This window comes from Manacus vitellinus, unplaced genomic scaffold, assembly GCF_001715985.3.
Source record: "Manacus vitellinus isolate BGI_N305 unplaced genomic scaffold, ASM171598v3 scaffold_43_pilon, whole genome shotgun sequence".
In the NCBI taxonomy this organism is placed as follows: domain Eukaryota; kingdom Metazoa; phylum Chordata; class Aves; order Passeriformes; family Pipridae; genus Manacus; species Manacus vitellinus.
In genome coordinates, this window is record NW_021940560.1 from 299,185 (window position 1) to 311,392 (window position 12,208).

Consider the following 12,208-nt stretch of genomic DNA (forward strand, 5'->3'; position numbering starts at 1 on the left):
GAGCTCTGAGCCCAACCCTGCTTCCATCACACATTGGCCACCAGGCAAATGCTTTCACAGGGCTAAAAAATAAAGATTGTTTAGACTGTCTAACAAAGCCAGAATGCACAATAAAATAAATTGTTGTCTTTCTATTTCTCTCCACTACCAGAAATCATGAGGAGTGCCCTGAATAAAATAATAGCCTTTTTATAAATGGCTGCTGATCTAATATTCTATTTATAAGCATCTGCAAAACAACATCATTTTACATTTCTGTGAAAATTCTGTATAATTTTACTGATGCAGAAAGCAATCACAGCTACAGTCACATCTTATCATCTGCTGATGCTTTTGACATAAACCACTATCTACAGTCAGAAAAAAGGTGACTTAAGGCAGTGTTTTCATCCATCTTTAACTCCAGTATTTTCAGATTGCAGTTGGTAAGGTAGCATCTAACAACACTTCTACAAAACAAAGCTCCACAGTGAACTGGGGAATAAAACCTACCATCATGCCAGAATCACAACGTAAATGTTAACAGGAAATGAAATGTGGAGCAAGAAATTCTAAGCAAGAAATAGGGTTTTTTCCAACATGCAATTACTGCAGAGGAGGCTACTTTGGGTACAGAGATGTGAGAAATACACATCTAGGTTTGCATTAACACATACAGCATTGAAATAGAAATAGGATGTTTTGCCATATGTCAAGTGACTGCTTAGCAGGGATGTGCAGAGGAGATTTCTAAAGAAAAGACACACACAAATGCGAGGGGAGAATTAAAGGATAAAATAAAACCATGAGCAGAAAGAAAGAAAGAAAGAATGAAACTAATAGAAAGACAAGGAGACAAACAACAGACAAAGAATAAGTTACAGGAAAATCAGAGGAGGAAACAAAGCAATGGAATGCAATTGGCTGAGATAAATCAGTAGAACAACGCCAGAGAGCTGTCAGAAGGAATCTGTACCAGTTGTGAACTGTCATTGGGACACTGCAGAACCAGGGGAAACAATGTGATTAAAAAAAACCCAAAAAATAGAATCCACAAAAACAATGTTCACATTGAAAGAATAAGTAAAACCAATTTCTCAATTACTAGACAAAACAAATTTGACTTCTGTTTAAAGCCACTGCTGAAAGAATACCTGAAAATCACCACCATGATTAGCAAAAGTTAAATGCCAGGACAAATAGGCTGTTGAAAATATTAGCTTTAAAGGAAAGGAAAAAAGCTAATGTATGCCTCACCTCAGCTGGGGCAACAGAAACCATGGAAATACAACTATGCAGAAGTTTAAGAGCTTAGTCTCTAAATAAAACCAAACCCAGGAAGGGGATATTTACCTAAATTACCCCAATGATGGTGATTATGAACGTGCTAGGCTGAACAAGCACTGGCAGGCAGTGGCCCTGGGCAGCAGCTGCGAGCATGGACAGCACCCTGTGCAGAGGGACAAATGCTCTGCAGGGGTTGGCAGGGTTGGTGCAGCTCTCAGCAGGCTCCCTGCAGTGCCAGCTGGATTGCATGGGGCCACTTTGGGGAAGCATGACAAGAGGACACGGTCCAGTTGGAGGGACACCATCCGAGTGCGTCCTGCACGTGCCCCCCGTCACTGCAGAGCCCACTGTGCTCCCAGAGTGACTCTGCAAGGTCCCATGTCATCACTGTGGCACACAGCCTGACCAGCACCATGCTCTGATCTGCCAGGGGCAGCAGGGATTACTCCAACAGACACGAGAATGGCATTTTGAAGATACAGTCCTACCCACTTCCCCAGTATACTCAGGAGCAGACGTAGCAGTACCACAAGAAAAGTGCTTCTTTTGGAAAGAAAGTTCATGCTATCCTGAGATACAAAACCAGAAAAAGCACTCACAGAAAAACCTTCACTTATTAGATACTTTCTCAGTTAAATAAAAACATCTGTTTTTAAGCTTAAAACATGTAGTATTTTTCACGATCCCTACCTGGAGGGAGAAGACTCACAAGTAATTTTTAGTTCGTTGCAAAGGAGACCCAGTACATGGCAAGCCTTGTGTTACAGGCAGAGCTCACACAGAAACATAAGGGCACAAAAACCTGCAATAAAAGTACCTGCAACTATCTCTAAGCTCAAGCACCTTTCAGGTAACAGAGGAACACACAAGTGTCTCACGTGTGACAAAGAACATGTTAATGTCACACTTTAGAAAAGATACTTGGAAAAGACATGTAGCACTGTGGCTAAACATTCCGTTCATGTCAAAATGAATGCCAAGCAATGAATGCCAAGAAAATAAAGCTTTTTGGGCTTAAGACTTAAAGCAAATTGTACACATAAAGATAATACCTGAGGATCTCCAAGGAAATGACTTCTCAGTAGAGCTGCAGAAAGAAAAAAAATTATTACAAAAATGAACCATGTGGCTAGTTTGGATTTCATTTTTATTTTATTTTGTTTTTAACCAAAGCACAGGAAACTGCACAAAGAACCCCAGCAGATAAAGTTTCAATAGCCCAGGTAAATAACATTCTGCAGTGCTTTACACCTGACAATTGAAGCACTGGTTATTGCATTTAATTTTGTGTTAGGCAGTGGGAGTTATTCACTGTAACTTACTGGATATCACAGCACCAAGTAGCATGACCTGTGTGCCCCAGGACAGGTGAGAGTATGATTTATGACACTCAGTTCCTGTCCCAGGTTCCATCAGAACACAGCCCAGCCAGCGTGTGCCATCACCCCCAGCCCCGGCACAGCCAGGGTGTGCTGCCAGCACCGAGCACAGCCTCGGACAGGAGCACTCCCTGCCCAGGGCAGGGCCAGCCAAGGAGCTTTGGGAACCACCACTCCACAGCATTTGGCTGCTACATGGAAAGCAGCTTAAGAATTGGGGGTCTGTTTCTGTTCATTATTTTCACTGTCATTTCAGTTTCCAATTTTCCAGAGATTTCTGATCCTTTGTATGGGACAAGGCAAAGCACCTGAGTCACAGCTACACCTCTGAGAGCCAGGAGGTGACAGACCTCACACTGTCCAGGTTAACGAGACACCTTCACAAACAACTATTGCACAGACCAAGTAAGTTTGATATCAGCATAAACCTCAACTTCTCCTGCATTTTTCCAGTAATGATTTTATATCAAACTATCTTCCCCATTTTGTCCTTCCACCCAGCCACGTGCTTTCCTGTGCCCACAGTGTGCCCACAGTAGTACTGCTGCATAACCACCTTTGCAGACAAATGCAGAATTCATCCATGTGTTATTGCCATTAGATACTCTACATATTTTTATGGGAAAATGTATTTCCTCACTCTAATATAAACTACCAAACTTTGACTATTACATCATTTTTGCAATGATTTTAAGTTGCTATTTTCCAAAGTAAAGCTATTTAAAGGAAAAACAGGCAAGTCCATCAGATTATATTATGTCTAAATATCAGCATGAGACTGCAATTTTGGGTAAGACTATATCTTTCTAAATGATTTTTATTTCACTTCTTTCTACCACAGCCATCAGTTACAAAAAACTTCAGCACAGCAGCATGAACAGCTGTTCGTCCTTATTCTCTAAAATGAAACCAATCATTTAGGAGCCTTAGTCCCTGATGTGATCCCTCTGTGGTGCTGGGACACACCCTGATGCCAGAGCACCAAGTTGGAACATGGACCCAGCTACGTCCCAGATCAGGGGGAGCAAAAAGTGCAACTGCACGTCATCCTGGGGGACTGACCAGCTCACCCTCACCACCAGCAGCTCCCTTCCCCCAAACTCACCTGCTGTGCCCAAGGGAGCTCTGCCACTCCACTCGAGAGCACAGGCAGGTGGATTAGTTTAAACTACCTTTAGTGGTACAGTTTAAATTGGGATTTAAACAAGCCCAGATTTTGCATGACCAAGCCTGCTAAGGCATTTCAGGAAGAAGGTCACAGCCTCCAGTTAACAGGAGGGAATAAACGGAGCACATGGAGCTTTCTGAAGCTATTACAACTGTCCCTGCAGGAGATCAGGCCGGGTGACCGTGGCACACAAGGCAGATGGCTCTGAGAAAGGCAGGAGCACCCACGGACACCTGAGCTCTGCAGCAGAGGGGCTGTGCTACCATCACCTGGCTGCTCCACCGGTTCCAAGGCCACCGAACCTCAATTTCTGCACAGCCTTGGCCTAAAGTTCATCCAGTTTAAATAAAAAGCTAAAACTACTTCTCGTTTCTAGTACACTGCTATTGACTAACCAGTACGGTAACTCAAGAATATTTCTCTAGTGTAATCTGGGGACTGTAGCTACACACTAATGGAAATTCTGTGCAACTTTACTGGCTTTTTTGCTTGCAAACTGAACCTTGTAACTGTTTTAATGAAATCTTTAAAAATATTTCTGCTGTTACAAAATCATAAGGAAATTTGTACCCAAACTGGTATTAGATTAAAAAGAATTTGTATAAAATGAAATTAATTTTGTTATTGAAAGCTGAATTCTGAATGTCAGTTAACTTACACAAATTCATTACATTACAGTATATTCCTTACTCCTCACTGAGCAGACTTGCATACAACTGGTCATTAATCAATTAATTACTGTTACCTTACTCATTGATACTCTGGTCCTCTGGATTGAAGAAACACAAAGCCCATTTGACAGCCTGTGACCCCTGGCCCTAGAATTTTCATGCTACCTGAACACAGTTTTACACTCTTTCACCCTTGCTCTGTTCCTCAGGCTTTCTGGAAACTCAGTTCCTTGCCCTGAGCCCACATGGCTCCGTGGTGCTGTGAAGGGAACACCGGCTGAGCACACCCAGCTACTTCACTGTCACACACAGGACTGTAAGCCCTGAGCTCAGCCCTGCCCAGCACACCTGGCTACTGGCACTTCCTTCACAGGTACAGGAGGCAGGAATGATAAAGGCTGCTCTGACTACAGGTCACACGCAGAAAGCTGCCTCATCAACACTTCAATTAGTCAAACATTTAACTTGGCTCCTATTAAAGGATTCTGGAACAAGTCCAGCATACATCACCTACTGACATCATCACCTGCTTTTGTCACCTTGCAGGTGAAAAGTTTTGAAGTTACCAAGTCCTCCAGCTTTGAGCAGTAAGTCCAGTGCACTTCATTCCACTAAAAGCCAGCGTGGTCACACACTGCACTCCCCATGCTGAGCTGCTGTGCCCTCCCTTCCTGACAATAACGTGTGAGATATCCACAGAGAGGCCACATGTGTGGGGGACTGCACTTCGGAAAATGCTTAATTTTAGTCCACTATTATCCTTGAAAAAGAATTAGGTTAGTAGAGTAGACGTGCAGAAATTATATTTTCTTTTCAGAACAGTTTGGTGTGATATACAGTTTTCAGTTAGAGAAGACAGAGATAAATATTATGACAGAAACATGAATATTTGGTAACTAGAGATGGAGCATGCATATAAACTCTGCTGAAATCTATCTATGCCTTTTTTTTTGACCCCTTAAATTTTTTCCTCATTCATATTTCCCAAATATCTGGATTGTTTTCTGCTTGCTTGTTTTGAGGTTTTGTTTCATTTGTGCTTTTGTAATTTGGTTGTTTTTTGGTGGTTTTGTCCCATTCTTCATTTCACACCTTTTCTTTGCCATATCACAGGTTTAGTACAAAGCTGTTTTAGACACAGAATTGAACCAGCTACCAAGGTGGAACAGATAATAATCTGATAAACAGAAAAGGTTTTGTAGGAAGTCATTTATAGACAAAACCCACTAAGGATCTCCAGCACTATTTTACATTTTCACATGGCAGCTCTCAAACAAACTCTTTCCAGCTCTGGATTTCCAGGTTGGAGCAGGGGCCTCCATCCCTCTCAGTGGCATGGCTGTGCCGCCCTGCAAAGGCAGAAGTGGCTGGTGGAGGTCACGGCCGGGACCGGGCCAGCACCTGTGCATGGGACAGGAAGGCTTCAGGAACTGACATCTAGGGAAATTCTGATTTCAGATTGCTGATTTTATTTAGCACTGTGCTATTTTTCAAAAATTATGTAAACACAACTATGATTCCCCAGTTCCTAGCCTGGACAGTTCAATTCCCAGTGCATCTTTCATAGGTATTACATAACATGAAACAGTTTAAGCCTATTATATTTGCAAGTACTCCATCAGGTGAACAGTAATTCTTTTTAAACAGCACCACTTGAGAGAAAAGCAGTGATTTCCACTGCCTACCTTCATTGGTTGGCTATACTGCTGTTGTCATCAAAAAAAGGCAACAGCTGAAAAAAATTTAGTATTATTTATTAAATATTTATAAAATGGTGAAAAGCTGTAAAAAGCTAAAAATATAATTCTGTTTAAAATGTATGTACTTCACACATATTTCTGTAGCATTTCAGCTCACTGCTTGGCTACACTTCCATCGTTGGAATACATCTGTGCTGTGAGGCACCAGCAGGAACGGGCTGTTCCCAGGGATCCGGGCTGTTCCCAGGGATCCGGGCTGTTCCCAGGGATCCGGGCTGTTCCCAGGGATCTGGGCTGTTCCCAGGGATCCGGGCTGTTCCCAGGGATCTGGGCTGTTCCCAGGGATCCGGGCTGTTCCCAGGGATCCGGGCTTGCTGCTCCCCCAGAGCTGCCAGCCAGTGCTCAAGTGCCTGTTCAGGCTGAATGTATTGTCTTACTTGTCCTTTATCTTCCATTTTAAATATCTACATCAACTACACATTTACAACTACATGCAGTACGAAGGCTCAAAGCTTTGTGTAACTGAATTCTTGGTATAGGGGCATGTCTCAAATCAAATGCCATTTACTCAACTCTATAAACTTGTAATACACATTACAAGCAATGGGCAACCAGGAGAATCAGTGCAATGACATTTCATATTTTTGTTTTTCTTATTGATACCGGTAAGCAGACATTTTCACAAACATTTGAACTAAATGAGGCAATTTTTTAGTCTTCAACTTTCCTAACAGCTATCCTCTTGATTTCACCAATACACCTCATTCCTCTACCCATTCTGCCAGCCCCTGTACCAGGTACCACAGCCATCCCACGCTCCCCACACAAATTAACCAGTGCTGCCACCAGGAGCAGGCAGGCCTGGGGCTCGCTGGCTGACCCAGGCAAGCACTGTGCTCTGGGGCTGAAATCAGAAAGCTGAATTCTGCAATACTCAAGTCTGGGATACTACACCCGCTCATCCTGACGGATGTCACCTCCCACGGCAGGGACTGGTGCCTCCCTTAGCTAAGGGAAGGCCTGAGGGACTGGCAGCCAAGGGAAGGCCTGAGGGACTGCACTCAGCCGTGCCAGGGCTCTGCACTGGAGCCCCTGCTGTGTGCGGGGCTGGGGTGCCCGGGGGTCAGTGCCCCTCCTGAGGAGGACAGGTGACATGTGCCCCCTGATCCAGCACATCCACCTGCTGCAGCCCACGGCTCACTCGGCCCAGCCTCGGGAGAGCCACAACTCAGCCAACACAGTCACTCTGCCTCTCCCGCCCTGCTGAGTGGGAGGTGGACATTCACAGGAAAAACAACAGCCCTGTTCTGTGGCCCAGGCTACTCCTGGGTGAGGCAATAAGTATTGACATATGCAGTGGAGGTCAGTGTTAAACCATCACTTTTCAACTTAGTACCAGAGCAACTAATCTGTAAGCTACAATTTTTTTTCATATTTGATCATCAGCAAATTGCATTAAAACCTTCAAATTCTTCAAGTCTTTTGGCATTCAAAAGCTTTGGTGGAATTTCAGAAAGGCTTACAGCCTGAGTAAATGAAACAAAAACATGGATTTGGGAACTATGACAAAATACTTCACAAGGTTCACTCATTTTTGATGCAGACATAAATAAAGACAGCACTTTTAACTTTCTGTGGAGCAAGATAAAAGATAGCATGCCCCAAAAGCACTCCAACTCTGATCCTAAAGGTAGGTTTTTTTGAGTTTATAATTTGCCATGAAAGTTTGGTAACATGAATATAATGCAAACAATTTCAAATATACCCTTAGAAATGCTGAAGCATTTGACACATCATCGGAGCAAACTGAAACCAGTTTCTGTGAGGAGAATTACCCCAGATGAGCTCACTGAGAGTGGTCAGGTCAGGACAAATGTGCCCCTGCCTGCTATGAAATGCCCTGGCAGGAGGTTGGCACAGTTTGGGGTGTCCCACATGGCACTGCTCCTCAGGTGGGACAGAAGGCACAGTTTGGGTGAGAAAAACATGTGCCCATGAAATGCAGCACATGTGCACCTCACTGGCAGTTTGAGTGTCCATCACAGAGCACAGCACTGTGCTGAACTGCTCTGCAATACTGCCTGCTACTATAGAAACTGCACATTCTAGTCCAGTGGGAAACGCAGAGAAAATAAACCACCCTTGTGGTTACAAAATACATTTGATCTTTCAAAACCCAGAGGACCTCAGGCAGGCACATCATTAATCAAAGTGACTGTCAAAAGTGCTAAAATTTCCTTTATCAGTTCTGGTGCTGCCCAAGGGGCTGCATTCCAAAGAGTCAGGTGTGCCAGTTACACACTTGCATTGAAGTGTGTGTGACAAACTGCTGTTATCAGTGCAGGACTGTCCCACTGATAAGCAAGAGCCTTTTGGTTCCCCACACCACTCAGCCTTCCTGAGTCACACAACAGCAACTGAGGAAAGGAACCAGCCAGCTGTGAGAGTCAGGCCAGTGTGTTCAGCACTGTGGGCTGAGCCCTGGTACCACGGCTGTCCCCCGGCCCCAGAGCCTGTGCCACACATCTGCCTGAGCCCCATGGCTGTCCCCCTGCATCACGGTGTGCTCCCACACAGCTGGCAGCCAGAACTGAACCCAGCAGAGCAGCCACAGCACAGAGGGAATGGCAGCTGCAATATTGCCTCTGTAGGGGAGGCTGAACAGCCCAGCGGCTTCCGACAGAAACCTGTGCGTGGTACAGCACAAAACAAAAGCAAGAGGAGGCAACTGAAACCTCACACTGACTCCCCACTCTGTTATCTCCTGTCTTGTCATGCACAGCACTGGGAAAGCCCTTTAATACTCACATGTGACACTAATCGCGCAATTTCAAGTTCTTAAGAAGTTTGAAATGTATGGGATGCCATGAAATATCTTAAGAGTACTGAGCACAGTACCCAGTTATAAAAATTAATTATGAGAAGAAATAATTTTAACATGCAAGTAACTTACAAGTACACAAGAATAAACTGTATTGGACTCCAGGGCTGCGGCTGATTGAGTGCCTCCTACTCCACCCATCACACAACTGCTGAGGATCCACAGACCAGGTCTCCTTCCCATCCTTCACACCCCCTTCAGGACAGCAAATCAGCTGCTCCTCTGCCCTGCCTGCAGTTACTGTGCACTTGTAACACAGGTGGGAACAGACCAACAAGCCTGACCTACAAGGACCTGTGTTTGCTTTGCTTTGTCCACGTGTACAAAGCAACACTCCTTTCTCACAATCAAAAGCACCAGAAGGAACCTTGCGGTGAGGTGGGAGTCCCTCAGGTGCCCCCTGGGAGGTGACAGTCCAATCACTGGCAGCAGAGCCACACCAGGGCCAGGACAGCAGTGGGTAAATCAGAGAACTGCTCTGGCCACTGAGGTCAGCAAACCCTTCGGTTAGACTCTGACACGGAATGCTCCCAAACATTTTAACCACAATAAAGGAGATTAAAGCACTGGCTTTGAAACAAAGCACTGTTGATTTCCTCAGGGACAGAAAACTTGAACAAAGGATAAAAATAAAAAGTTGTATGACTCTTATGTTTTAGTTCTGCTGGCTTTTTTAGGGTTTGTAATTTTTTCATGGGGAGGGGCAGTTGTTTGGTTTTTGGTTTTTAATATAAGACTCTGCCAGGCAACTCTTTCATCTGGTCAGGAGAAACATCACCTTGCTCCCAAACCAAGTTGTCCCTGTTTCTGGGAGCAGGCTGTGAGCTGCCCATGACTCATCTCTCAGTACAGCATTCCATTTCCAAGAGTTTTCTCCATGCCCTCTTCATGTTTATTTAATTTCTTGTCAGCCTTAGCAAAACATTTACATCACCTACTTTGGGGAAATGCAGGTATCTTCTCATGGCTCTAAATTTTGCTGTTGTACTTGTGTTTGCTGTGAAACTGTTCTAAGAGATTGTTTTCCCTTAAATCTTTCAACAGTTCTTCTAACTACACTGGAAGCAACTGTCTGTGAAGAAATGAAAGCTGTTCAAGTACAGATTAACTGGTTTTCCCCAGCTTCTCACACATCTCTTAAAAGGGATATCCCCCTTACAGAGTAAGTCAAAGCATTAACCAACACCACACACGTGCCAGGACATATTGCCCAGACCAAGCTTTAAGCCCATGTCCCTCAGCACAAAAGTAATGCAGCATCACATTCACACCTCAAGTAGTTTGATGTATAAAAACACCTCTGTTAGCTGGTACATTGGATTTTTAAAATCTATTTTTAAATAATTGCCTCCTGTTTCTTAAGTTTTTGTAGGAACAACTTTCCATTTAATTTGCAGAAATATTTATTATGACCACAGAGGGAAACATTTCAGATGATACCCAGGTTTACTGCTGAAGGAATCCAGAAACAAACAGTACTTAAGGCAAGAAACACTAATGTTTAGAGTACACTCTAAATCCATGCCAGCAGGAGCTCTGCTGGAACCCAAACTGCAGGTACAAATGGTTCATAAGGACACATGTTATCGAGGCTTTCTGATTCATTTCACATGCTTGAGATCAGTGAGTCCTCAAACACATTTAGACTTACAAAGACTGCTGGGGAATTAAAATAAATAAATAATCAGAATACTTACACCTGAAACACTAACAAATGCTTTGCCATAGCTACAGTCATTCCATAGAAAATACATGAGGAATGTTTCACACTATGTACATATGCCAGAAACACACTTATAGCAAGATGTTCCCTGAAAACACATGTAATGACAGACAGTTTCAGAAAAGCTGAATGAAACTGGATAGTTAATTTAGGACAAAAAATAAATAATTGGATTACTGCATTTAACTAGCATCATTACTTTGACACAAATATGTGTAAGTCTACTCTATTTCTCCTGGGTTGAATCTAAAAAGTAAAATTTAACATATTTAGAGAGAAATTAAAGCTTTACACCATACATTCTATTGAAAATGTAATCAATTATTAGAAGACCTCTTGAAACTGTCCCATAACTCTTCACAGCAAATCCGCATTTTTTTAATACTTTGGACGTTAATGGAGGTGAATAGCTACCAGTGAAAATATATGAAGAGGACATAAGTACCACTAAAAAGCCTTTAACTTATGGGACAAATGAAAGTAAAGTCATCAGGACCTGTACCTTGTGCTGGCGACACTTGGTGACTCTGCTCCAAGCCTACATCTCTCTAGCTGATTAGCCACAATTTGCCTTTCCACTTCCAGTTCTCTGGTAAGTCTTTGAAATTGGAGCTCCTGAAATTTCAAAATAAAAAGAAAAGCATTCTTGATGTTAAAAAATGGGTGTAGATTAACTCTGAAACAATCACTGATTCATCACAATCATGTTTTTTTGTTTTGACTCTTCCTTAGGGGAATAAACTATAAAGTGGAAATTTAATGGTTCCTTAAATCAGTGATTCATGCAAATATTGATTTATCACCTGTTACAAAAAGAAAAACATGTTTAAGCATTTTTGGATTTTATTCCTCCTGCAATTAAAATTTTTGTGTCTCCTTATGTTCCCACAATCTAACAAAATCAGTGCCTGTAAAATCAGTCTTCAATTGCATCTATAAACAAGGAAACTGGAAAATACCATATCCTAACCTTTACAATCACAAACCTTCAAATCCTAAACTATTCCACATTCTGACTTCTGTACTTGGAAACCTTAACATTTATCATTTCAAACTGGCTGAGGGTACAGATGAGCTATTTCACCTGAGTTCAGCTTTTGTCACATTTCTTGGTCAAAGGTACCAAACCTGAGCCTTTGTAACGGGCCTGTGGAATGTAACCTTGTGAGGGTGACACGGGATACCAGTGCTGCACAGGGTGGGTGTTACTGAAACCTGGAACCATTTCCTACAGCACTCTGAAATGAGACTGTGCCACATCAAGGGATATTGGGGGTGTTCTCATCCACACTTAGCGTTAATGAACCACAGAAAAGGCTTCTATCGAGCAATCACATTACTTTTCAAACTGATATTGTAAACCCTCTGAAGTTTAGGTAAACTGTTCAACACTATATAAAAATAGATGAACACAAATATT

At 42.9% G+C, this 12,208-nt stretch overlaps 1 protein-coding gene across 1 annotated transcript in view; it reads right to left on the reverse strand.

Moving 5' to 3' along the window:
- The window catches only part of PKP4 (plakophilin 4), a 45,825-nt gene that overhangs the window by 24,583 nt on the left and 9,034 nt on the right, over positions 1–12,208 (reverse strand). The window contains 2 exon segments of the mRNA XM_029962175.1: positions 2,319–2,353; positions 11,291–11,403. Of these exon segments, the coding sequence (XP_029818035.1) occupies positions 2,319–2,353; positions 11,291–11,403 (148 nt within the window).